The sequence below is a fragment of the Zonotrichia albicollis genome, chromosome 25 (assembly GCF_047830755.1).
Source record: "Zonotrichia albicollis isolate bZonAlb1 chromosome 25, bZonAlb1.hap1, whole genome shotgun sequence".
NCBI lineage: Eukaryota > Metazoa > Chordata > Aves > Passeriformes > Passerellidae > Zonotrichia > Zonotrichia albicollis.
Window position 1 is genome coordinate 877,564 of NC_133843.1, and position 26,913 is coordinate 904,476.

The window sequence follows — 26,913 nt, forward strand, 5'->3', positions numbered from 1 at the left end:
AGCACGACTCTGCTCTCCAGGTGAATGTAAAGCAAAATACCTGGATTCTACTCTTTTATCTTTATTTTTTTATGAGGCGTTTAATTTCATTCAGCAGCTGCATTTACTTGTGTTGCAGTGCTGTGCTGGCTGTGCTGATATCTCAGTTCTCAAGAAGGCACTAAAATGAAGATAACCGCTTTTTTTCCTGCAAAGTGCCCCTGGGGAACGCCTCTTTTTCCTCCTCCATCCCGCTCTCCTTTACTCCCCTTTCCACCCCATCTTCCAGCTGGGGTTTGTTGATTGTGCTCTGGGCAGGCTTGGCAGCGTTTCTCCCTGGTGAGGCTCTGTTTTCACAGCCCCTCTGTCCGGCAGCACACTGGGCTGCTGTGGCTTTGTGGCCGCACTTAGAGGCACTCATTGTCCCTCTGTGCTGCATTGTGTCCCTCCGAGCCCGCAGGCACAGCCTGCAGGCACCAGGGACGTGTTTGGGGCAGAGTGGCTGCTCTGCTGCTCTCCCTCTGCCCTGGGCACAGAGGGCACAGCAACAGGATCCCCTCTGCAGCAGGGGCAGTGTCACTCCAGAGTCTGTCCCAGCCTCACAGTCCATGCTGGGAGACCAAAGGATTTGAATATTCAGCTTCAGACATTCCAAAGGGACGCGGTTGTCAGAAGGAGGATGCTCATCCCCATCCAGACCCCAGAGCTAATCTACACTGCTGGGTGCTGACCACAAGGAAGCAGCCATGCCAAGCCATTCCTCCTCCCACCTTCCTTTAATAGTCTCAGCATAAATTCACAAGGATTTGAGCTGGAAAAGTCTCTGCTCCATCCCCAGTCAGTCAGAGGGATCCCACTGCAGGCCACAAACACTGGCCCCTGTCTGTCACCCCTTTCTGCCGCTGTTTGTGCTGTGGTTTGAGCTGCAGACTGTGCTCAAAGCAAGTGACTGAAGATTAGCAATTCCTGCTTCTTGAGGAAGCAAGAAAGTCAAATATTAAGGAAATAAAAGCAGACAGGATTCCATAGGAGCTGTGATCTCATCTGGCGAGAAGCCACCACAAAGCTGAGAAGTTCTGCTTCAGCACTTGTCACGTCTGGTTTCCTGCAGCTTCCCTGCTGCTCCTCTCACTCCTCCACCCCGCTTCTCCCTGAAATTAGTGGGGCAAAGTAACTTAAATATGAGCAGGACCAGGTCGGAACAAAGTAGTTTTGAAAAAGCTACCCAATATATATCTGTTTGACATAAACCCTTCTATTTTTATTTTGCAGGGTGTGAAAGAACATATTTGTGCTGTATCTACAATCTCCCCGGTGTTTCTGGTCAGCTAGAGTAATAAATTTATTCTGATGAGAATGTGGGTTTTTTTTGAAGGACCACAGTGGCTGGCATAGAGCAACTATTTCCCACAGATATCAAAATATACTCAACAAATTAGTGAATTAATTGTGCTTTCTTTTTTTGCATGTGCCCCATGACCATCAGTGATGAGAAATGTCAAGAGCCATGCTCGTGTCCAATCCCCAAGAACAATAACTGCAGCAGCATGCAGGGCATTGATTCCACAGTGACTCAGATGGCAGGCTGCCACCTCTGAATCACCCACACCACTTCCTGCAGCAGCTCCTAGGTGGTCCTTGGAGGCATCCCATGCAATATGGCTTGCTGAATTTATGACAATCCACGGCTTTACAGCTTGAGCAGTATTGCTACAAACCAGTCTTTTTGTCTGGAAACACTGAAAAATTCATCATCTCAAAGGGGCAATACCGGGTCAGGTTTGTCCACAGGGTTGTTTTTATAATGAGGACTGAAATGAACAGAATTGTATTTCCCAGGTTTATTTCAGTAAACAAATGAGTCTTTAAAATGCAAACAGACATTCCCAGGAGTGGCTGAAACGAATCACAGAATCACAGAATGGGTTACGTTGGAAAAGACCTCTGAGATCTCCGAGTCCATCCTGTGACATAACACCATCAACCGGAGCATGGCACAAAGTGCATTCCCCGAACACCTCCGGGCACGGAGACTCCGCCACCTCCCTGGGCAGCCCCTTCCCGTGCCCGATCCCCCTTTTTGAGGAGAAATGCGGAACTCTGTGTGGCTGTGCGGACACCGAGGATGGAGCCGTCACCGAGTGCCCGGAGATGCCCAGCGCCACGCCCGGGGCTGCCCGCTATGCCAGCCGTGCCTGGAGCCAGGGTGGCACAACGGCACCGAGCAGCGCAGATCTCACACAGAAACGGGCTGGAGTAGCACAACAGCACGGAACAGCCCACATCTCACACAGAAACGGTGCCGCCAGCGGGCCGCGGATGGGTGCAGGGGCCGTCGCTGCGGGGCTGTCGCTGTGCCCCGCGATCGCGACCTCCTCCGGCGGCAGCGCCCCGGATCCGCTCCGTTCCCGGCCCCGCTCCGTTCCCGGCCCGGCTATGCAGCTTCCCTCGCCGGTCCCGCTCCGTTCCCGGCCCCGCCGCTCCCTAGCCCCGCTCTGTGCCCGGCCCCGCTCTCGGCCCGGCCCCGCTCCGTTCCCGGCCCCGCCGCTCCCTAGCCCCGCTCTGTGCCCAGCCCCGCTCTGTGCCCGGCCCCGCTCTCGGCCCGGCCCCGCTCCGTTCCCGGCCCCGCCCGCCGCCGGCGCTGCCCGGGCGGAGCGGCCGCGCCCCGGGCCGGGCCGGGGGCGGAGCGGGGCCGCGCCGGGCGCTATTTGGGCCATGTGATGCCGGCCCGGCCCCGCTGGGCGCGCCGGGAGCAGCGGGCGCGGGGCTCGGCCTGCCCGGGCACGGCACGGAGCGGGGCCATGGTCCGGCGGGCAGCCCGGGCACGGTAGGAGCGGGGGGCGGGCGGTGCGGGGCGGCTCCGCGGCCTCTCCGCGCTCGGTGCCCGCCGAGCCGAGCGGGGCCGGGCAGGGCCCGCGGGCGGTGCCAGCTGCGGAGCCGGGGCGAGGCCGAGCGGCGGCCGCAGCCCTGCCGGGCCCGGTGCTGGCAGTGGGGAGCGGCACCGGCGATGGGGCGAGGGGGCCCGGGGGCGCCGGTGATGGGATGAGGGGCACTGATGGGGTGCTGGCCCCGGGGCTCCGCGGCCGCGCCGGGGATGCCGCGGGAGGGGCGGCTGCCGTTCCCGGTGCCGTGTGCGGGCTCGGAGAGCAAACGCCGATAAGCGGTGCGGATCGCTCGCTAGGGCAGCGGGGCTGTTCCTTCAGGGTCGGTAAATTACCGCGCGGGCTCCGGAGCACACCGTACAAGGTCTGGTTGGTGTGTCTCTTTGCTTACTACATAAACCTCTGCGAATTCAGCGGGGCCTTACATAATCCTCTATCCGGAGGACCTGGGCTGTTGTGATAAGGTCAGTGTTGCTGTAGCCTCCTGCTGGACTGTGCCGTGTTTTGTCCTTATTCCCGGGCTAAAGTGGGCAGCCGGGGTGCCTGGTGGCCGTGCCTGATTCAAAAACTGTCAATTGTCTCAGCCGTGGCACGAGATAAGGAAGTTTACAACACGATTGTAAAAATGGGAGTAGCTCCTTGGACACAGATCACCTCTTTCTTTTTTTTTTGTTTTTTTTCCATGATAGTGATGCAGGATGGCTCAATGAACCTTTTGTCCCAGGAGTAATCTGTGCCTTTCCCACCCCTCTGACATCTGGTTTCTACACCAGATGCAGCGTTGCAAAGCTCAGTAGCACAGCCAGCTCAGTCTTGCTGGTGTAAGCTATGCAGAGCCTCCAGGGCCTTGCAGTGAGAGTGGGATGGTCAGAGTGGCTCTCCCAGCCTGCAAGGAAGGATATTTCCGTGGTGAGTTAATAAGGGAACAGCCCGGCATGCCACAGAGCCGTGCTGCTGTTTGCAGAAGCACCGGAGCATCTCCCCTGGGCTGCCCTGTCACCGTGTCACCCTGCTGGCCCTGCCAGGGCTCTCAGTAGTGGTGCTGATGGATGCATCAAGCAGCAATTTGCTCCTCACCCCCCTTACAGGCAGGGGATGAGCTGCAGCAGTGTCTCAGTGCATTCCTCAGGGGATGCTGGGCTGTTGCAGTGCAGCAGCTCTTGCAGCCTCTCTCCTCTGCTCGGGAGGTTACTGAAATGCACTCTGATGTGCTTTGGGGCTTGTTTGTAAACTGCTGCTGGGACGTGGGCTGGTGTTCCAGGAACTGCTACGTGCTGTGTTTGTGTGCTGCTGCTGGGGCTGGGGAATGGCCTCTGCTTGTTGCTCTCCTGTCTCTGCATTGCTTTTTTCCCCTGGACCCTATTTCCCATCCTCAGAAAAAGTGAAAGCAGTCTGCAAGGTCTGCTTGTCTTGTGAGGGCTAATTAAGAATTCATTAAGTTCCTGGAATTAAAGATCCGTAGCTGATGAGCCAGTGAGGACACTGTGCCAGGGTTTGGGACTGAGTGCAGACAGTGCTGACAGATAATACTCCAAGTCACAATGTGGCTTTTGAAGAATTTAAGATGTGGGATGGAGTATGTTCTGTGGCTCTCTGAGGTTTGTGTCTTGGCCACATTTTGTGGCTGATGCCTCTGCATACACTGGAATTGGCATCTGGTGGGCTCTGAGAGGCCAGGGCAAGCGGTGGCTGTAATTTTGGGCTTTAGCACACTTGTATTTACTGAGCCTGGAGTCACCCAGTGCTGAGGATTAACTGGGGCTGGCAGGGAGCACCAGTGAGACGATTCCAGCTGGGCTGAGTTTATCTTCCTGTCCTGTGGCAGGAGCCTTGTACACGCATTAACTGCAGAGCAGCTCAGCATAGCAGCAGTGAGGAACAGCTGGCAGCCCTGCCCGAGCTCTGAGCTCCCCAAACCTGCTGCCTGTGGAGCTGCTGCCCCTCCTTTGTGTCTCCAGGTGTGTGATGGAGCTCATGCCCACAGCTGGCCCTGCCAAGTCACGAGTCAGACGCCAGTTGCTCTCAGACAAAGCTCTGTGGTGCCTGCAGAGTCAAAGTGAGTAAGTGTCTGGTACCAGACTGCAGCCACTGGGTTCCTCTGCTGGTGGCCTTTGCAGAATGAGCTCATGTCAAGGTGTTGACTCACTTTCAGTTACTGCAGTGCTCTGGAAAACAAAGAAATCTTCCCTTGAGTTACTCCATGTGAGTAATTGCTGTAGCTGCCTCTGTTTCCATGAATAATTGCTGGGGGAAGAGTGCAGCTGTCCTTAACAAAGATGGGATGTGGGCTACAGGTAATGGCCAAATGCTCTCTGCTGAGTGTGAGAAAATACAGCTAAAAAATAATAGTTTCCAAGCACATGGTGGGGAAAACGTGCCACTGTTAACTGTGTTTTCCCAGGGACTACTAAAACATCCATTCCCTTTTAACTCTGCGCTGCTCTGCCCTTAATGGTAATGCTTTGGAAACTCCTGGGATCAAGTAAATTGGTCTGTGGCATTGGTCAGAAAATTCTCTTGCAGACTAAGTGCTTTTTACAGCAAAAGGAAAAGTCCTCCTCCTGGGTGTTAATTTGGTGCAGGAGCTGCTTTTATCTGTAGCTCTGGGGTGGCACGAGCTGCCTGAACCCTGGAGTGTTTGAGGGAAGGAGATACAAAAGAAATTTCCCTGGTGAGGTTGGTGTGGTGGGGAAGGCACTGACAGAACCCTCGGTGCCAGGGAACCTGAGTCAGCTGTGCCAGCCCTGGGGCTGCAGGCTGCCCTGGCAGAGCCCTTCAGGGCTTTAGCAAAGAGGGGAGGGAAGGAGGATGTCCTGGAGCACAGGGAGGAGCAGTGTGAGTGCTGCTGCTGCTGGGGACAGCTGTGCCACATCTGTCCTGCTCCGAGTGTGCAGGGCAGCTGTGCCGAGCTGGCAGGGTGTGTGTGTGCCCCAGGGAGTGTGGTTGGAGGGATGAAGGCTGCAGGCTGCTCCTTCCTCATCCCCTCCATGTGTGGCCCTGCTGTCACCGCTCCCTGGGCACTCCCAGAGGAACCAGGGAGTGTTTCCCTGCTGGCTGGGCTGGGCTGGATGCCAATGCCAGGCTTTATTTATGGGCTCTGCCATGTGGCTCATCCTGGCAGTGGGGTGGAAAAGATGGGAAATGTGTTATCTATGCACAGTGAGGGGCTGGGGTTGGCAAGGCATGGGCTTGCCAGTGTCCACGTGGAAGATGCCTTGTCATCCTCCCTTCTGGTGTTTTGTGTGTTGTACTTAGCAGCATTGCAGGTCAGATTCAGAATGTTTTGGGTTAGCATCTTTTCCTCATTTGGTACAGAAACAGCCACGTGGCTTTGCTTTAGCTTTTTTCTTTAAGGCTGGAGGGCCTTGTTCGCTGATATTGCCTTGTCTCGTGGCTTTGTTCTAGAACAGAAAAAACTCACATGGGAAGACAGACTTGAAGCTGAAGCAGTGCTGCTGCTGTGTAACAGTACAGCTTCCCCTGGGAGGAGAAAGTGACACATTTCTTTGTTCTCTTACAAAGCTTTCTCTGTAAGGAGAAAGCTTTTTACTCAAACAAACAAACAAAAGGACCCCAACAAGCAGCACCATCTGCCAGATAGCAGGGTGAGAGCCATTGAGAGCTTTGGGGCAGAAGGTGGTGATGTCTGAATGGAGTTACCAAACATGGGCTTTTTCTTTTCGCCTGGAAGGGGAATTTGATGAAGCTCCTAAGTCAGAGCAGCTGTGTGGATGTTAGCTTCAAACTGCTTTCTTTGGAGAGCTGGTATGTTATCAAGGCAGGAATCTGTCCTGAGGAGATCCCAGATGGGGCCTTGACACCATAAATGTACAAAGGCACTCAGTTGCACAAAAACTGCAGAAACAACTTCGTTCTGAAGAACGTGAGCCACGGATGGTGGAGTGCCAAGAAAAGCAAGCAAGGGGTAAGGCCAAGCAGTTCTCTACATGAGAAGGCTACATTGGTCTCAGATGTTTAGAAATTCTTGGTGCAAGCTTCTCCGTGGATAAATTCTGGTTTGAATGGCCTCTTGTAACTGAAAATCTACCTAAAGCAGAGATGTGAAAAATGCCTGCATCCTGGCTATAATGTTTGGAGGTTAGTAGCAGGCCAAAGTGTGGCTCTTGCCCTAACTCATTGCTGGTGGCACATCAGGCTCTGTGCTGCAGGGACAGCAGCTTTGAGAGGAGAACAAGAATGGCTCTTGAAATGCTTCCACACAGCAGCCTGTGCTGCTGAGACTGGGGATGCTGGGTGTGAGGGGTTGTGCTGTGCTGTGCTGGCAGCAGCTCCACGTGGAGAATCTCCCTTGATATTCAGTCTCCCTTGATTGTCAGTGCTCTTTTAAGGCTGAACCATCATGTTTACATGTGGGCAGTGAGGGAAGGGTTGCTTTGTCCCCCAGGGCAGTCCTGCATCTGGGGTTTGGAGGCTCAGGAGGTGCCCATGTAAAGCAACGCTCAGGGCTGTGTGAGCAGCTGGTGAGGGCTGAGCTGGGCTGGGAGGGCTCCTGTCTGCTCCCAGTTCCTGTAAACTCCAACAGCTGCACAGCAAACCTGCTGACCCTTGTGCTGAGAAGGGCTGTGTGCATCCAGAAAGTACCTGGCTTGGTGCCTGTGGGCAGGAAATGGAGATGCTGGGACTCTCTGTTCCGGGCTCGTGTGACAGACATGGGCTGCTGCATGTGCTGTCCCCTCTGTCAGGGCTCCCTGGTGTCCCCACGGTGTCACTGCCAGGTTCTGGGGCTGTGCATGGGGTTCCATGCACCAAACTGTGCTTCTGGGATTCCAAGCTGTGCGTTTGACTTGCTGGAGGTTGAGATGGGGAGAGGAAAAAGGGCAAGCTGTGTGTCTTATGGTTTTTAATGGATCAGTGACTGAGCTCCATCGTGGGATTTGGATACTGTCATTTCTTGATGGCTGCCTTAGTTAATTTATCTTCAGGTGATCCAACAAGCTGCTAAATAGTTGGATTTTTAAAGTGTGTCAAGGAGCAGCTTTGGAGGGAATGGAGAGCGGTTTCACTGACACTTGGTGTCCTGGCTAGCAGGGTGGCTGCAGATGCTGCCTCTGGTGATATTTGGAAGGGGCAGGTCCTGAGTGCCCACAGTGCCCAAACCTGCACTTGTGGCATGAGTAACAATCAGTTAAATCCCAGCCTTTATCTGGGTAATCTGAGAGAGCCTGGTGTGACACGGAACTGGATCTGCAGGAGGCACAAGCTCTGTGTGTCAACACCTCCAGAGGGAGGGGACGCCTGGGCAGACTGCCTGGAAGGAGCAGTGCCCACATCAGTTGCAAGTTTTGGTCAGAAATCAGAATTGAGTGGCTCCTGGAGCTTTAGGTGGAAGATATTTCTTGATGCAGGTGGGCACTGGAGAGCAGTGTGCTGTGCATTAGGGCTGAGGACAAACCCCCCTGTGTGTTTAGGATGGGAAAATGGGCTTGAAGCTTACAGTCACTCAGTGGAGAGGAAGGTGCCACAACCAGCACTTGTTCAGAGGCATGTGCTCTTATGTTATTTGGATTAGGCTGTCTTCAAACTTGGCAAAAACTCCACCCAATCCTCAGTCTGGACTGGCTCTGAAAGAATCCTTGACCTCATGGGAATCTCCATTTCAAGGTGCCCAGCAGGGATTGCACTGGCATAAAACCCTTCTCAACAGGAGAACATTCAGCGTGCTCTCAAATCTTGTTCTGGCACACCTGAGAGGCCACAGGAGGAGTCTGTGCAGGAGTGGGGTCTGACCCAGGTTTGTGGTGCCAGGTGTGATCCTGGGGTCCAGGGGTACAGAGCTGATGGCCCAGCAGGTGGCAGGGTGGCAGCAGGGACAGGGTGGCGTTGCAGGGCCCTCCATGGAACCCTGTTTGGCCTGGAGCCTGACCAAAGAGCTGGGCAGCCCAATCATCTGTGCTCAGATGGGTTTCTCCAGGGTGAACAGCTCCACAGCCAGCTCTGTCCATCCTGGCTGGTGTCCCCAAGGCATTGGTGTTACCTGGGCAGGTTCAGGTGATGCTTCCATTGAATGTCAGCAGTAGCAGTGTGATGAGCTGACTGCAGGAATAAAACCTCAAGGTGAGTTTAGTCTGGTGTGAGGTTTCAATGGAGGAAAAGGCTGTTGGATGTGGTGGCTTTGTTTGATGTTCCAGACATTGGCTGTTCCAGACAGTTTACATCTGTCCTGTGTTTGGGAGGTTGTGGTGCACGGGCTGGTGGGTGGCAGTGGCTTTCTCACTGCTTTCAAACTGGTGTTTGCACACAGCAAATCCTGGCCAAGCCATCCAGCCTGCTCCAAAGGAGGAATCAGAGCTTCAGCAGCAGCCAAGAAACAGCTGAACACACTTTGAGAGTGAGCAGCCCAGAAAAGACAGAAGCCTGGACAGTGGAGACAGCACAACTGCCTTATCACTGCTGCTCTTGATCTCTAAACTTTGAAAAAGCAAGGCAGCTTCTCTTCTGCTTGTTCCTGAGCATGTTGAGTGCATCTTGCTTCAGAACAGATCTCTTGCCTGTTTCTACAATGCTGCTTCATCCCTATTTCTTAACTTCTATTAATCTGTCTCAGCCCTGGTTTTCTGACTGGAAACTTTCCATTGATGTCATGGGAGCTTTCCGTGGCCCACATCAAATAGCTGGGTTCACCAGGAATGAAGTGACTCTCCAAATGTTTATGTTAAACACTTCTTTGGGAGGCATGCTGACTGATGAGGACCTGTGGTGGCTGAGGTATGTGGGGAGGATAGGTTGGCTGAGCAGCCTTTGTCTTGCCTTTGAAGCTGGAAGTGCTGGCAGCTGTGGAGTGCCCAGATAAGGGCTCAGGAGTGTTCCATCACTGTCTCCTGCACTGCAGAGCTCTCTCTCTGTGCCTCTCCCTCGTGGAAAGGACGGCCAAGTCTGGATAGTCACAGCAGAAAGCTGTTGGCATAATTACAGGTATGGAATTTTGTTGTTTGAGAGGGGAAAGCCGCAGTTTAGTCTGCTGAGGAGCCCCAGGGAGGGAAGGAGGGACATGTGTGTTCTTCAGACCCTGCTTGCTCAGGCTCCTGGTGGTGTCAGAGCGTTTGGAAGGGGGAAACAGAAGGGATAAAAGCCACCCTAGCACTCCCTGTCGCCACCACAGTTGCTGAGCATGGCTGGCTCCTTCCTCCCCTGCAGGACATGGTGCACACTGGAGGTGGTGAGGAAACCACTTTAAATATCACTTCATTTACAGAGCTCAAGCTTGTGAAGCTGCTGCTTAGGAGTGAATTTCTGAGTGTGTCCCAGTAAGGCTAAGGGGCAAATTTCTCCCCTTCCCACTTGAAGCAGTATTGCCGCTACTGTGAGCAATGCTGCAGTGCATGTCCTGGTCACTTGTTTTGGCAAAAACATTTGTTCTGTATTGCCACAACCGCTATTTCCAGGAAAAAGTTGCTCTGGGATATCTGGCCACCTTACCGTGCAGATGCCTTTGAAAGCAGCATGTGCATTCCTGCAGCCACAGTTTGAATAATGTGCTTTTATCCTCCTCTTTTTGGTGCACTCTGCACTTGCAAATCTGATTTGTCTGGTTGAGCTTTTACAGGGATAAAACTTTGAGCAGGAGAGCTAGAAAAGCTTCTCAGAATTGCTGCTTTGTGGAGCCTTTTGGTGGATGATTTAGGAAGGCAGCCAAAGGCTTTGGGTCACCCTGCCTGTCTCAGAGCACCACAGCCCTTTCCAGGGACCCTTTCAGGTGATGGGGAAAGCAGAGCATTGCATCACTGAGTCTGTGCTCGCTGCCAGCCCCAGCGAGATGTGCAGTGTCTCCTCCTAATTATGGGATGTCCCAGGTCAATTATAGCTAAACACAGAGCCCAACCGTGTCATTAAACTTTTTTGGCTAATGACAAGTCAGAAATCCAGCCTGGTCCCGGCATGCTGTGCTCTGGGGAGCTGCTGAGTGTGTTCCAGTAAAGCTGGCAGTGTGAGCAGTCTCTCTTGTGCAATCTCTCTGCCAGGAATATCCTCCTGGTTCAGCACTTGGGAGCTTCCTTCTGCTCTGGGAGCCCTCTGGGAAGCTCTGAAGGCCTGGGGAAGGGAGAAGGAGCTGGAGGCTGAAGCAGGGACGTTGTGGCCTTGAGCAAGCCGAGGTCTCGGTGACCTGACCCTGGTATTGCAAGCTTGGGTTTGTCTGGGCTCCTCACCTCAACTGGCTGCTGCAGTGATTGGAGAAGAGAAATTGCATCTTCTGGCGATGCTGTTGGATTTGGAAAGGGTTTTTCCACAGCTTTTGTTATGTTTAAGGGTGGTTGTTGTTCCCAGATTTAACTTGAATAGAAAACATAAGGCTGCTGCCAGCTTTCTGTCACAGACACCTTTTATCTTGCATTCATCTCTTCCAAGCAGATGCTGCTTTCATTTCTTCTACTTATTTTTTCTTGCTACAAGACTAAAATTAACAGCCCTTTGATGCAGGGGAAGAAACTGTATTTCAAAGCAAAGTACCCAGTTAACTTTGCTAACAAAACTGCTGGTTTTATCTTGGAGGTAATTCCACGTTCCTTGGAAGCAAATATGAGGGCTGGGAGCTGCTGAGCCCTGCTTGCTATGACAGGCGAAGGTGCAGACCCCTCCTCACCTGGGAGCTCCAGTGGCTCCCTCTGGCCTGGGAGGTGCAGGGGGAGGCTGCAGGTGGGAGAGGAGGTGCCAGACACTGGTGCCATGCACAGGATGTGTGCAGGATGCTCTCCTCACAGCTGCAGTTTCAGGGGTGCCAACCGCAGCCCGAGGTGAGGAGGGGCTGGGGGAGCACAGGCAGGGCTGTGGCACTGCAGCAATCCGTGCCCAGAGCTGGCCCTGCCTCCAAGGACTTGTCCTGAGCAGCAGCTCTGTGTGAGCATCCAGATTTCGGCTTCCATCTTTTCCAGTTAAAAAGCGCAGCCCTGTTCCTGCAGTGCTTCCTAGAGGTGGTGTGAGGGCTGTTTCCAAGGGGGAGGTTGAAAGCTGTCTATCCTCAGAGGGAGGACAGCAAGACTGTACCAGGAATGGAGAATTCCTAAGCCCAGTCTGTGGCTGGCTTGGCCAGTGGCCAGGACATGGCAGAGAAGATGCTGCTGTCATCATTCAGCACATTACAGGAACCCTGTGATGCAGCAGGGGCATTTCGACTGTGCCCAGGATCTCATTTCAGAGCAGGGCCAGGGAAATACCTGCTGGAACTCACCTTGGCAGGTGGCTTTGCCTCTGGGCAGCTGCTGGAGGGTCTGACAGGCTCTGGGGTTCTTGCCTTAAAGGAGCTGTGAGGAGCCCCTGCTCTGGGTGCATCGCAGGGTGGTGACTTCTGAAAACATCCTTGTGCTAAGTGAACAGAATGGTTTCCCAAACACTATGAAAAAAGTCACTTCCTCAGTGACTCAGCTGTCTCCTCTTGTGAGGTTTTGTCCTCTGTGGTGGCAGCCTCAGACTCCACAGACCTCAGGACAGGAAGAACCTGAATCTGCAGTTCAAAGGGTGAAGGATCCACTGGGGTCTTCATACAAGGGTGCAGCCTCAGTCCTGTTCTTCAGCACTTGGGAAGCCCAGGATGGAGAGATCTGGGTGAATATTACAGAGGAATGCTGAGATTTTCCATGTGCCAAGGTAAGGCAGTAAGGCACGTGAACTGATCCATGGTTGTTGCTTAGAGTAATTTGCTGTGGGGTGTGAAGGCACTAACAGCTGGGACAAGGGGTTGAATTCACTTGTTTAGGAGTTATTTGACCTGAGGATGAGCACAAAATTCAACCTGAAACTGGCTGGAATGACTTGGACAGGGAGGAAGATGCTTAACCCCAAGAATGAGAAGTTTTGGAACAGAAGTATGGAAGTTTTGGAACAGGTTGCCCAGACTTGGACAGGCTCTGGTTTTGAAGGTTTACAGGAGTAAACTGGTGAGAGAGAAAACAGAATTGGAGTGCAGCAGGGATGGAGCAGAACTTCAGTTGTGCACCACGAGGCCCTGCTTTTGCTGAATGTGCTGCTCTGGCTCTGGATCAGAGCAGCATCCAGCTCCTGGTGGGACTCTTGCAATGGGCCAGGATTTGTTTGTTCCCAGTGCCTGGCCCAGATTTCAGCAGTGCTGTCTCTGCAGCGAGGAGCAGGACCAGACACTTGCACAACTTCCCCTCTGGCAGGGATGTGTTTGATGTAAATACATGTGCTGCAGCTTCAGACACAATAAACGTGTTTGGGAGTAACAGGCTGAGTAATCTGGTGCTTGGCAGCTGCTCTGCTCTGGGGATTTTTGCTTTACTGTTAGCAGTGCTTGTGACATCCTTAAATGAAAAAAGGAAGAGACAGTAACTGAACAACTTAATATTAGAATAGCTGCAGCTACAACTGCTTTACCTGACAGGAGGGGTCCTGCTGGGTCTGTGGCTCCTGACACTGATGTTGTGTTGCCTTTAGGAGCAGGGATTGACTCCTCACACTCCCCTGTGGATGTTTTCAATGCATCTTTTGGGAAATGCTCTGCCCTGCTGTCACCTGGGAAGGGACACAGGGCAGTTCTGGTAGGTGGCTGCTGAGAACGTGGGTTTCTGTTAAAAAATGAATTCATGAGCTGTTTTAGGGGAGAGCTGTGCTTTGTTATCCGGAGTTTTGTCCTGATGGGTTGGTGGTGGTGTTGGCCACAGCCAAAAATTGCTTTTGATACAAGAGTGGAAACTCTGGGCACAGGTAGAAATATCAAACTTCATTCTTTCCACTGTTCCCCTCATTATCTGACAAAACTCATGAACCCAGCTAGTGAAACAGAGATGAGGGATGGGCAGTGAGCAGTGCAGGCTGCAAATCAAGTGGGGAAATAACAAAAAGCAGGGAGTTGTGCAAGAGGGTGGCTTGTTCTGGATTATGTGAGCTTCTTTAATGCAAATAGCTCAGAACATAAACATTTACTGTTTAAAATTCACGGTGGTTTAATTGTGCAGGAAATGCCTCTCTAAATGCAGCCTCAGATGGCTCCAGTGCTGCAGGGAAAAGCAGTCAGCAAACAGGGCAGTCTGACCAGGCCTTTCAGTGCTGCTGGGTTATAAAACTGGGGTTGTGTTTGCCATGTGCCAGGCACAGGCTTCAGCCTTGGAGGGTAGGGAGGCTTCCTCTGGAAGCAGGGCTTGTGTGCAAGGCCTGTGTCCATAACACAGGGAAAATCAGCAGGGCTTGTGTGCAAGATCTGCATAACACAGGGAAAATCAGCAGGGCTTGTGTGCAAGGTGTCCATAACACAGGGAAAATCAGGTGAAGGTGGACAGGTAGAGAGGTGTAAGGAAGGTGGACCTGTGGATATGAACCTCTGCCTGTGACCTTTCCTCCTGTTGCTTATGGGACTGATTTGTGATGGTTTTTAGTCTGCAAGCAGGTTGTGGACGCATCTCTTGGGTGCACCTAAGGAAATTGGGGGTGTGGGATGTCTGTGCCTTTCCCACCTGAGCAGTTGACATTCAGGAGTTACCTTATGCAGAGCTGGAAGGAGCCTGATGACCTTTGAAACATCCACTGAACTTCCTCTGTGAGGAAAGGCAGCCCGAGTTCCCTTGTTTCATTTAAAGAAATTATTTTTCTCTGCAACCAAAACTGCTGTTTGTGACCTGCCTTCAATGGGAGAGAAGATCTCTGGCACAAACTTCAGGAACTGCTCCTGAGTCGCTTCCATCCTTACAAATACTTTGCAGAGTGAGCTCTCTCCTGTTGCCTAGAGTTATTTTCTGCCAGATTGTGCAGCATTGCAGTTCACAGGAACTGGCTGGGTAGGTGGACAGTGGAAATTTAAGTGTCTCGCAAGTGGCTTGGTTGAGGCTGGGTGGTGGTTTTTGCTTCAGCTCTTCATTGACTCAGACGTGCTGCTGTGAGTAACCTCAGAGCTGTGTTCTGGAGAGCCAGACACGGGAGGGATGGGTGAGAGGGCATTGCCAAAACAGCAGAAATGTTCAGCAGAGCTGCCTGAGTGTGCCAGAACCATCACTGGAGGGATGGGTGAGAGGGCATTGAACTAGGAGCAGGTGAAATGGGGTGTCCTGGCTCTTTGGGGCTGAGTTTGGTGCTGTTAGAGGCTCCTGACCATGTGCAGTATATATATATATATATATATATATATATATCTCCTTTTCTGCTGAGGTGTGTTCCAGGCTGGAAATCTCTAGGGCAGGGCTCTGATTCATTGTCTGCAGAGCACCCAGAGTCTGTGAGGTGTGTAAAGGTTTGGCCTCTTATCTGTACAAGTACACCTAATGAGTTTATGGAAAGGAGATAAAGCCACAGTAAACTGACTTGTAGAAATAAAGTAAAAGTGGATCAGGAATGAAGGAGCTGAGGATCCTTAGAGTGTTCCTGTTGTTGGTGCTGCACACAGGTGTCCTGTGGGTGCAGGGCAAGGGAGGGACAAACTCTGAGAGGGACCAGAGTTCCTGAGCTGGGCACCAGCTCTGCCTGGCACAGGCAGTGCCTTGCTTGCAGAGCTGTGTTCTCCTATTTAACAGTAGGATTTTCCTTCCATTTCAGTGTCTCTGCTGTCTCCTGCCCTGATCTATTTGCACCATCACTTGTTTTGGAGCCTGGCATTTCCTTCCAGCACGGCAAACTGACACCTTGCTCTGAACACCTAAATGGAAGGGAGGGCTGATTCTCACTGAAAATAGCAGGGAATCCTTTTCTCTGAGGCACCCTTAGGATTTCACTGCCTGTACTTTTAGCCCATGAGGTTAACAATGGAACTGACAATAGCAGGGAGCAGGAGTGGGGATGAGCTGGTGTTGGCAAAGCAGAGCAGAGTTGCCGCAAGCCTGAGCTGTTGATAAGACAGATAAAAGCACTTTCAGTGTTTACATTTGTACTTAAACCTGCAGCAGCTCATTCCCCAGCCTGTCTGCTCATTTATGGCTGGCTGTGTCTCTGTGGGGCTGCCCAGGGCATTAATCCTTTAATTTCACAGGATGAGCCTTTCTGTCTCCTCCTGCTGCAGGAGAGTGCCTGCATTGTCTTGTGCGTGCAGAGGCTGTTCCTTTCAGGAGATGAGGGCATCACTGTGCTCCTGGCAGAGGGCAAGGTGCCACTCTGCAGTGCCAGGCCTGGTGCCAGGAGCACAGAGCCAGCTGTGGGCAGGGATTATTGCCCTGCCCTAACAAGGAGATGTATTGCACTCAGTCCTGGCATGGGCTGGCTGTACCTGCCCTGCTCTCACTCTGACCCACCCTCTGCTTCAACCTTCTCCCTTTCTTCACCCCTTTCTCTTTATTCTGGCCATAGGCTTTCACCTGCTGTGAGCAGTGCAGGGGATGAGTGGTGCCTGTGTTTGGAATCTCCCTGGGGTGATTCCCTTTCCCTTCCTGCTGCAGCAGCCTCGGAGAAATATGATGGAGCTTATGTTGGCAAAAGGCAGAAAGCCACAATGAACAAGGCATTGTTTTGCTAATGAAGAGCACGGTTGTGTTCCCTCGCTTCTCCTGGGTGTTGTGTGCTTCAAAGAGGTCTGCACTCCTGCAGCCTGCTTTGTTTTGGGTCTTGTTTCCTATGCTGTGCTCTCACATGTACTGCACAGGAAATCTCTGCCTCTCCTCCCTCTGCCAATGTTTTGTTCCCTTATCCTAATCAAAATTCCAGCAGCTGGATTTGCCTGTGGACTCCCACGTGTGCCTTGCCAGTCCCTTGCTGTCAGCTTTTGTCCATGTGCCTCAGGCATGGGATGCCAGGGCTTTCACCTGGTGCTGCTGTCTGGTTTCATCCCAGCTGAGCAAGGAGCCTGCTCTGAACCTTTTCCAAAATCACTTTGGGTCAGCTTTAACCTGCCTGTCCTGGGGAAGCTCAGCTGGTGTCTGCTTTGCCTTGCTCTGGGGATGCCTTGGCTGGAGATGCTGCTGTTCCTGAGGGGCTGTGAGCCATGGAAACTCATGGGGCACAGCAGCTCAGCCATGGCATGCCCTGCCATCCCCTGCTGCTCTCCCTCAGCTGGTTCTGCTGGTATTCCTTTTTTCAGCTGGTGACCAGCTGGCTTACACAGGCCAGGATTTGTTTGGATGTTGTGGATGGCATTTATTTCACTTCCAGGATGTGTGGTGGTCATCTCAGCAGCTGATAACATGGTTGGAGCCTATTTAAATGGCATCTTCTGTCTCCGTGCCCAACATCTGAGGTCCCTCAATAGTTTGAAATATCAGTACTGTATCTTGTGCATTGGGATGTAACTTTCAAAGAATCTCAGGCATTTTCCTCTCCATTCATGATTTTTTTAAAAAGTGGGTAAGGAAAGAAAAAATAGTCATGTCTCTTGTAACTTAAGAATTGGGATTTAGCTCACTGTTCCAATGGCATACCTTGGTAGGAAAAGACTGTGGGGAAGCTGCTGAATTCACCCCTAACCCAGAACACAGTGAGCCCTCCCTGTTCACCTCCTAGCTGGAGCCTTGCTGATGTCCAGTAATCTTATTTTTAAACCAGATCTGATTCATGCTCTGTTTTCTATGCCAGATGAGGTCCTTGGTTGTGAGTAAGTGTTGTGACTGTAGCTGGCAGGAGCGCTGCATGATTGCCTCACTTCAGGAAATGTTAAAATAACACTTTTTTTTCTTAGAAAGCTCGTTTGCACCCCTCCCACTCCTAATTCTCCTAATAGCTGCCCCCAGTTTGGCAGCTGTGTGACAGAGGGCTGTTTGTGTTGCTGAGTGAGAGCAGAGGCACTGGAGTGGATGCAGTGCTGGAGCAGAGGTGCACAGAGCGAGCAGGGCTCTCTGGCCAAGCTGGCTCAGACCTCTCCGAGGTTCCTCTGCAATCTGGAAGGAAATCTGCTCAGCTGTGGGAAGGATCTTGCTCCTCCCCCTGGACTCTGCAACTGGGGATTTCTTTCCCTCTTGGAGAAGAGAAGCTGCTCACTTGGGACGAGCCAGGCAAAGGTTTACTGCCCTTGCTGCAGGGGTTTGGAGGGGCCAGAGCTGCTGGGATGAGGGTCCCCCAGCAGCTTTGGGCTGCTGCTGTGGACTGGCAGCCAGGCCCCGAGGTACTCAGCTGCAGAGAATTGTCTCCTGAGCCCTGCACCCGAGGCCAGCTGGTGGGAAGGGAGCACACCTTGTTGGGACAAACAGCTGAACGCTGTGCTCTGGCAGTGTGGCACACAGCGCTGAGCGTGCAAATGTTTAACTCATCTCTTGGTTTTCTTTCCTTGTTGGGATAAACACCTTGTTGGGACAAACAGCTGAACGCTGTGCTCTGCGAGTGTGGCACACAGCGCTGAGCGTGCTAATGTTTAACTCGTCTCTTGTTGTTCTTTCCGTCCATTAGGCAATCCTGAGCGGTGCACATCTGGACAGAGCCTCCTGGCAGCCTTTGCTGCGGGGCTGGATGACAGCAGGAGCTGCCAGGTGAATCGATGAGCCTGTGAGGAGGCCAGCCATGGGTCAGAAGGTCACGGGGGGGATCAAGACCGTGGACATGAGGGACCCTGTGTACCGGCCGCTGAAGCAGGAGCTGCAGGGGCTGGACTACAGCAAGCCCACGCGGCTGGAGCTGCTGCTGGACATGCCCCCCGTGTCCTACGAGGTGCAGCTGCTGCACTCGTGGAACAACGACGACCGCTCGCTGAACGTGTTCGTCAAGGAGGACGACAAGCTCATGTTCCACCGGCACCCGGTGGCGCAGAGCACGGACGCCATCCGCGGCAAGGTGGGCTACACGCGGGGGCTGCACGTGTGGCAGATCACCTGGGCCATGCGCCAGCGCGGCACCCACGCCGTCGTGGGGGTGGCCACGGCCGAGGCGCCGCTGCACTCCGTGGGCTACACCACCCTGGTGGGCAACAACCACGAGTCCTGGGGCTGGGACCTGGGCCGCAACAGACTCTACCACGACGGCAAGAACCAGCCCAGCAAGACCTACCCCGCCTTCCTGGAGCCCGACGAGACCTTCATCGTGCCCGACTCCTTCCTGGTGGTGCTGGACATGGACGATGGCACGCTCAGCTTCATCGTGGACGGGCAGTACATGGGGGTGGCCTTCCGCGGGCTCAAGGGCAAGAAGCTGTACCCGGTGGTGAGCGCCGTGTGGGGCCACTGCGAGATCCGCATGTGCTACTTGAACGGACTGGACCGTGAGTATGAGCCCTGTTCTGGCCCTGTTCTGGCCCTGCTGGGCTATCCTGGACCATCCCATGCCATATCCTGGACCATCCTGGGCCGGGTTCTCCTCTTCCTGCAGTGGGGTGTGTGACCGTGTTGACAGGCTCTGAGGATGAGGGAAGAGACAAGGATCTGACTCCATGTTTCAGAAGGCTTGATTTATTATTTTATGATATATATTATATTAAAACTATACTGAAAACAATTTTATTAGGAAGTTAACTAAGAATAGAAAAAAGAATGATAACAGAGGTTTGTGGCTCGGACAAAGTCTGAGCCAGCTGACCATGATTAGCTATTAATTAGAAACAACTCTATGAGACCAGTCACAGATTCGCTTGTTACATGCCACAGCAGCAGGTAACTGTTGTTTACATTTTGTACTTGAGGCTTCTCAAGAGGAAAAATCTTAAAGAAAAGATTTTTCATGGAAGGTGTCTGTGACAGGGGAGGATTTGTGTCAGCAGCAGCACTGCTGGGTGCAGCTGTGATTCCCCCATGGACAATGAACAGAGTCTGTCTGTCTGTCTGTCTACACACCTGTGCTGTCACCAGGCACTTTGCAGGCAGCAGGCAGGGTCTGGGGACGTGGTTTGGTGGCAGGATGTGATGCCAGTTGTCCAGCTAGAGATGGGAAACCTTGTATTGGTACCAGAATTCTGACAGTTGCGTTACTGGCACTGCAATCCTGGTGTCTCTTTACAGAAAACAGTCTCTGAAACAATCCCCTTCCTTCAAGGGGATGTTTAAAATCCCTTGCAGGCAGGAACAGGGACAGACCTTCCCCTCTAAGAAAAGGGGAATGTTTTCCATCTCTCAGAAGGTGGCTCACTCCCCTGTCCCTCTCAGGGCAGGGTGTGCTCGTGTCTAGCAGGGGCTGGGTGCTGTTGTCAGCCCAGCTCACATGCCAGCCCCTTTACTAACAGGCACATCAGTCTCCAGCTAAGCTTAGTAATAAATTTGGCTGTCCAAATGTGCTAAAGTCTGTTATCTCTCATAGTCAGAAGTTCCCATGGGGCCAGACTGTGACTCAGTCTTCTGGGTAGGGTGGAGGAGAGAGGTGAAGGAAGTGGATTAAAATCTGGATTTATGTCACTAGTGAAATAAATTTGGCAGTATTGGTATGAGGAGCAGTTTCCCCTGCATTCCAGAGCAGTGTCTGCTCAAGGGCTCTTGTGTTTGTGCAGGAGGTGTCCACACTGGCAAACCCTGAGTGCCACAGAGCTGCCAGCAGAGAACTGGGCTGTCAGAGTGACCAGGAGAGCCTTGCAAAGGGGCAGGAGCAAAACCTGCAGGTGCTTTGGGAAATAGACTTCAGCTCTGCAAGACCAAGCAGAGAGCTCTTGGCAGGGCCCTTTCTCACCCAAAGAAAGCCCAGCTCTTTCTCCACAGCAGCTCCAGGAGCCAGGTTCTGCTGCAGGGCCCTGTCACAGACACATTTTATGGAAAATCCTTTCCTTTGTTAGAATTTTTTCCTCCTGAGAAGCTGAGAGGTCTCGGGGACAAAATGTAAACAATGGTTATCTGCTGCTGTGGAATGCAACAGGTGCATCTGTGGTTGGTCTCATGTAAATATTTGTAATTAATGGCCAGTCACAGTCAGCTGGTTCAGACTCTGTCCGGGCCACAAACCTTTGTTATTCATTCCTTTCTTTTCTTAGCTTAGCCAGCCTTCTGAGATGAAACCTTTTCTTCTATTCTTTTAGTATAGTTTTAATGTAATATATATCATAAAATAATAAATCAAGCCTTCTGAAATATAGAGTCAGATCCTCATCTCTTCCCTTCCTGGGACCCCTGTGAGCATCATGGCAGGGTCCAAGCCAAGCCCTGCAGCTCCACTCCAGGGCAGTGAATGTGGAGCTGTGGTGTGAGCTCAGGGCTGGGTAGGGCTGGAGCTTTGTGTGAGCCCTGGGCTGGGTAAGGGCTCCAGGCTGGAGCTGTGTGTGAGCCCTGGGCTGAGCAGTGAACCGTGGGCAGCAGGCCAGCAGGGATGGATGCTGTTCTGGCACTGACAGAAAGAAGGTGTCTGGCTCTGAGCACCCGTGAGCACTCAATGCAGCCCTGTCCAGGGATTATTGTGGTGCTTGTGAATGGAAGGAGGTCAGCTCTGTGTGTGTGTGTGTGTGTGCTTTCTCTGCTGCTCCGCTCAGTGCAGACCAGGTGAGGACAGACCTGAGTCTCTGTGGAAGAGCCTCTCCTTTAGAGGCCCCTGAACTGAAATGTGATTGTGCTGTGGGTACCTGAAGGCTCTGGGGGTCAGGCCCCTTGTGCTGGGGGTGCTGCTGGGCACTGCCTCTGTCCCTGCTGTCCCTGTGCAGGGCAGGCAGAACTGGGGCAGGCTCTGAATGCAGACCCTGAGTCTGTGCCCCAGTGCTCAGAATGGGCAGTGCCAGGGCGTGCTGCCAGTGCTGGGGCTCTGTGCAGTGCCCAGCCAGGCTCAGGGCAGAGCAGCAGAGTGTCTGTGCCCGGGGAGGGGCAGCAGGGACCCTGGGGTGGCTGAGCAGCACACAGGGCAGCGCTGGGCACAGGACAGGTGACACAGAGCAGCAGTGGGGATGCTGGGCTTGGCAAGTCAGGTTCATGTATTGTGGAGCTGGAGGCATCTGCCAAAGCTGTGGAAGCTGCAGCTTCTGAGCCAAACTCACCTGTCTGTGGGTGCTTTCAGTGAGCAAAGGCAGCTCCCTGGTGGTGCAGCAGAGCCCTCAGGCCACGGAAGGATGGCAGTTACCTGCTTTGGGATGTGTCAGCCCTGGATGGGGCAGGAGGAGCCCCTCAGGGGTCAGGGTGAGCTCTGGCAGCTCAGCAGTGATGTTTTCCTCCTGTGCAGCTGGGGTGTTTCAGCCTGGCTTTGACCTCAGTCCCCTCTTGCTGTGAGTGACTCCTGAGCAGCCAAGGCCCCGTGTGCCATTCCTGAAAAACTTGTATTATCTTGTTCAGGGGGTTAAGTACAGGATGCAGAAAAAGATAGCCAAAGGCTTGTATCCTTCCTGGGCCTGTGACACGGGAGGGAACTGTCAGGGTGCAGAGCTCTGACAGATGGCTCTGCAGTGTAAGTGAGGGGCTGGCAGCTGTTCCCCTCCTGTGTGAGGTAAATCATGCTGCTTTCAGGGTACCCAGACCCCTGAGGCTCTGGCTGCTGTCACTCTACAAAGCTCTGGGTACTGCAGCAAGAGGCATCAGCTGGAAGGTGTGTTCTGGCTGGAATTGCAGAGAAGGAACTTCCAGCTGCTGCTGTGGGGTTGTTCCATTCACTCACTGGCTGGAGTGGCCTGCAGACACACCTGGTGCCCTGCTGGAGGGCTTGGTGGGCTGGAGATGTGGATGGCTGAGGGGCTGCACACCTGCCAGGGCTTCAGTGCTCCTGCTCAGAGCTCCAGGGGTTTACAAGCAGCAGGGTGAGTGGGTGAGCGTGCACTTTGTGCCAGGTGTTCAGTGTTCTCTGGGGGGTTTAGAAGCAGCAGGGTGAGTGCACCTTGTGCCAGGTGTTCAATGTTCCCAGGGGGTTACAAGCAGCAGGGTGAGTGCACCTTGTGCTGGGCATTTGGGGTGCTCTGGTTCAGTGTTCTCTGGGTGTTTAGAAGCAGCAGGGTGAGTGTGTGAGTGTGCACCTTGCGCCAGGTGTTCAATGTTCTCAGGGGGTTACAAGCAGCCGGGTGAGTGTGCACCTTGTGCCAGGTGTGCAGTGCTCTGGTTCAGTGTTCCCTGGGAGGGTTTACAAGCAGCAGGGTGAGTGCACCTTGTGCTGGGCATTCAGTGCTCTGGTTCAGAGTTCCCTGGGGTGTTCAGAAGCAGCAGGGTGAGTGTGCGAGTGTGCACCTTGTGCTGGGCATTCAGTGCTCCTGCTCGGAGTTCCCTGGGGGTTGCAAGCAGCAGGGTGGGCGGGTGAGGCTGCTCCCCCGGGCAGGGCTGCTGATGTCTCTGCTCTGTCCCCAGCTGAGCCCCTGCCTCTGATGGACCTGTGCCGGCGGGCTGTGCGCCTGGCGCTGGGCAAGGAGCGGCTGGCCGAGATCCCCACGCTGCCCCTGCCCGCCTCCCTCAAGAGTTACCTGCTCTACCAGTGAGCCGAGCGCCAGCACACAGGTGGATGGAGCTGCCCCGGGCCCTGCCCTGCTGGAGCTGATGGCCGAGGATGGATCCCTGCATCCCTGCATTGCTGCCGCCGCTGCAGCCTCCCGGGCTGAGTGCTCTGCTGCTCGGGAGCCCCTGCCCCAGCACACTGAGCAGAGGAACATTGCCAGAGCCCTGTGCTCCCCTCTCCTCCTGGGAGAGGCTGTGCTGCCTCCCTGGGCTCAGGGGAATGGTTCTGTTCCAGCCAAAGGGAAGGATGGTGAGAAAAGAATAATGGTAAAAGTAAGAATTCAAACGTGATCTGAGGAAGAGGAGGCATTAGGAATGCAACTGTCAAGACCACGTCCTGAGAAGGGAGAGGCTCAGGATGGCCAGCAGAGTTGGAAAGAGTCTGGAGTACCATAAAGAATTAATTGAGGAGTTTTTAAAAGCCAAAAAAATAAAAAAGTACAACCCCAAGCCCTGAAACGCCAAAACCAAGAGCCCTTCCTCCACCAGGACCCTTCTGAGCCTGGAGAAGGTGGTTGTGTTGCTGATGTCTGTGTCTGTGCTGGGATCCTCACCCTGCTCTGTTGCTGTCTCACAGGTGGTGACTCCTGCTGCCTTGTTTAGCACCAGTGCTCATCCTGCTCCCAGGGGTTTCACAGCTGATTTTGCAGTCAGGCTGTGTCCCCACGCTCCTCCTTCCTGCTGAGAGCTGCAGCTTTGCCCTGTGGTCCCTGGCTGGGCTGGGACCGTGTGTGTGAGCTGTCACCCAGCTGTGTGTGTCACACATCTGTAACACATCTGTCACAGCTGCAGCTCCTGTCCCCTGCTCAACCCTCAGAGCCACCTCCCCGTTCTCTGATGGCACTGCCAGGGAATTCTCTCCCTGATGAGCTGCTGAAATCCACCCAAGCCAGGCTCAGTCTGTCCCAGAGCACCCCAATCCCCCCACACCCTGCAGCAGAGGGGCTCCCTGCCCTCTGTCCCCCACGAGGGCTCTCAGGGGCTCCAGCAGCAACCCCAGGGCTCAGACAGGCACAGCAGAGGGAACTGAACCTCTCCAGAGCTGGGGAGCAGGAGAGAGCTGCAATAAACAGGACGAGCAATTCAGGCAAAATCAGCACATCCCAAATAGATCCTCAGTAGCCAAGTAAAGAGGTGACACTCCTCTGTTAGCAGGAGCTGCTCTCTTGACCTCTCCACAGGTTACTATGCTGCCTTTCTGGGGTTATTTTGCACATTTCTTTGTGTGGTTTTTTTTCCTTGAAAAATGTTTGTGTGATTGTTTTGTTTGTTTTTGCTTTTGAGTTATCCCTTCAGTTTTGTGTAGGTACAAATGAGTTTAGTGGTTGAAAATGTTAATATATATATGTGGGGTGTATGTATAAGAACATGTTTTAAACAGCTGCTGTAGGGTACCTTTTTGAAAATAAACTACTTGCATAGTATATTTTTTAAAGCACAGAGTTGGTGCCAAGACTGGGTGGGGTGTGATGTGCCCCTTTTTTATTCTAATATTCTATGAGGTTTTTTTTTCAACGTAGGGGTTTGTACTAGTTTCTGTTGCAGGGTGGGACACAAAATCCAGTGTATGGAGCCCTGCTTGGTTGCCTTCAACTCGAACCAGTGTCTTCCAGAGCTGCAGGGAAGAAGCTGTGTTCTCCCTACTCCTGCTGCCCTTTGTGCTCCCTCACTTCCATCTCTCCTCACCTCACCAGGACATGACTCTGTACCGTTTAAAATCCTTTCTATTTTATGACTGTAGATAGCACTCAGTAACCTAATAAACTTTATTAAATATTGCTCAGTGGTGGGGTTTATTTGCATGAGATGATCAGGTTTCTTTGTGCTGTGTTTCTGCACGAGCAGTGAGTTTATTCCTGGGGAGCCTGCCCAGACAGGCTTGGAGAAATAACAGTTTGCATCTGAAATGTGTGTGCAGCCCCTCAGTGCCTCAGGGATGGAGCTGGGTGTGACCTGGGATGGGACAGCCCTGGGTTCTGGTTTGCAGCTGGATTTGCAGCTGGATTTGCACTGCTTGCTGCTGCTGTGCCTTCTTTCCAGCTGTGGTGATGCTTTGTCCGTGGTGATGGAGGCTCCAGGTCCTCCTCCTGCCCCCACACTTCTCTGTCCCCCTGCAGCCACCAAGTCGTGTGAGGAAGCCAAATCTTGTAATGAGTCCACACACACAGCCTGAACTAATGCCTAATTAATCAGCTGCCTAACGGGGTGCTGGGGATGGAGGGAGGGCCCAAAAAAAGGCAAGTGCTTTCTTGTCTTGTCTCTAGTCAGGATAAGATTTATTTTTTTAAATTTTGGGTGTCTCTTACATGTGGAAAACCACATGATTAAGAGGGTTTGTAGCTCCTGAGCTCCAGCATGCAGCAGATTGAGGGATCAGAGCTGAGGAAGCTCTGCCCTTGTGCCTGGTTCTGCCTTTGTGCCTGGTTCTGGTTCTGCCGCTGTGCCTGGTTCTGTGCCAGGTTTTGTCCCTGAGCCTGGTTCTGCCTTTGTCCCTGGTTCTGTGCCAGGTTTTGTCCCTGTGTCTGGCTCTGGCTCTGTGCCTGGTTCTGGTCCTGCCCAGCTCCCTTCAGCCCAGGCTGGGAGTGGCTCAGGGTGCACAGAGCTGAGGAATTAGTTCATGCTCAGCTCCAGACACCCAAACAGGCTCGTGTTCCAGCTGCATGGAATATTTGAAGCAAATGACCTGCCCGGGGCTGGGAGCCTGCCCTGTTTATGTACAGTGCCATGGCAACGGGGGAGGAAGTCGTGGCTCGGGGCTTGGCCCTGATGGGATCAACAAATGATATCACAGCGCAGCAGCTCCCAATAAATCAGCGGAGCTCTGCTGTTCTTGCCTCCATCCCAGCCCTGGCAGCGTGTGAGGGGCAGGAAAAGCTGCAGGTTCTGCTCGTGTGCCCTGAGAGCCACCCCTGCCAGCATCATCCTCCTCCTCCTCCTCTTCCTCGCTGCTGACTCACCAGGGTCAGCCCTGGGAGCTGCCTGCCTGTGCTGGAGCCTCTCTCAGAGAGCTTTGGCATCCTGGGGCTCTGCACGAGCACTGCGGGAGCTTTTGGCTCCTCCTGGGAGTTGTGGAAGCGATTTGTGTGCAGAAAAGCCTCGAGGGGAGAAGTGCTCAGTGGAGGAGTGGTAAGGAAATGTGGTGAGGAAATATGGTGAGGAAATGTGGTGAGGAAATGTGGTGAGGAAATTTGTCATCCCTCTTTGGCAGCCTTGTCCCCTTGCTGTGGGCAGGTCCCTGTCCTGGTCCCACTCCTGCCCAAAGCTGAGCGTCCTCCCAGCTCTGACAATGCCAGGACAGGAGTCTGGAGGGGGAGGCAGCTGCCAATTCTCTGCTTTGTCTGCAGGACTGGGTTTGTTTCTGAGCCCAGACACCTCCCCTGTTGGAGCCCAGGACCTGCCAAGCCTCTGCCAGCACCAGGGCAGTTTTCCCTTTCCCTGGGATGTGGGAGCTCAAGGAACGTGCGTCACGCTTTTGGGAACTCGTTTTGGCAGCCACACCTTTTCTCCTGGAGAAGGTGAGACAATTGTGGAAAGCAGCTCCCAGCACACTGCCCTCCTCTCTCCCACACGCTTCCTAGTGCTGTTCATCCTATGCCAAAGTTGCGTTTGACTGGAGAAGGAAATACAGTGATTTATTTACTAGAGTTTATTCAAATTAAGAACCTAACCCAAAGCACAGCATTTCTTGGCTTACAAAGCAGTGCTGAAAGCAACAAACCCATTCAGTGCTTGCACAGAACACAGTGGAGCACCATCCTGCCTTTGCACGTGTTCTCATTCCAATCTCCTGCAGGCCTGTCTGCCCTTCAGACACAGAACTATTTGAGGCAGCTGCCAGATGTTTTGTCTGCCTCGTCTTTTACAGTTTGCTCTTC

General features: G+C 53.2%; 2 protein-coding genes across 6 annotated transcripts in view; one reads left to right on the top strand and one right to left on the bottom strand.

Moving 5' to 3' along the window:
* Positions 1-26,913, bottom strand: part of ENO1 (enolase 1) — a 172,475-nt gene that overhangs the window by 87,775 nt on the left and 57,787 nt on the right. The gene's annotated exons all lie outside the window — the stretch shown is intronic.
* SPSB1 (splA/ryanodine receptor domain and SOCS box containing 1) lies at positions 2,074-24,816 on the top strand. Of its 5 annotated transcripts, none has more exons than XM_074558420.1 (3): positions 2,074-2,278; positions 18,126-18,930; positions 22,895-24,816. In XM_074558420.1, exons 2-3 carry the CDS (start codon positions 18,237-18,239, stop codon positions 23,020-23,022), a joined length of 822 nt encoding a protein of 273 aa, XP_074414521.1. In that variant the 5' UTR covers positions 2,074-2,278; positions 18,126-18,236; the 3' UTR covers positions 23,023-24,816. The 5 variants fall into 5 exon arrangements, with proteins under 5 accessions (XP_074414521.1, XP_074414519.1, XP_005493862.1 ...); XM_074558418.1 differs by lacking the exon at positions 2,074-2,278 and adding an exon at positions 2,586-2,806; XM_005493805.4 differs by lacking the exon at positions 2,074-2,278 and adding an exon at positions 3,025-3,325.

Coding starts and splice junctions, on each gene's coding strand:
- SPSB1 (XM_074558420.1), top strand. CDS start 18,237: ATGGGTCAGAAGGTCACGGGGGGGATCAAGACCGTGGACATGAGGGAC. Junction 18,931..22,894: donor CTACTTGAACGGACTGGACC/GTGAGTATGAGC, acceptor CTCTGTCCCCAG/CTGAGCCCCTGCCTCTGATG.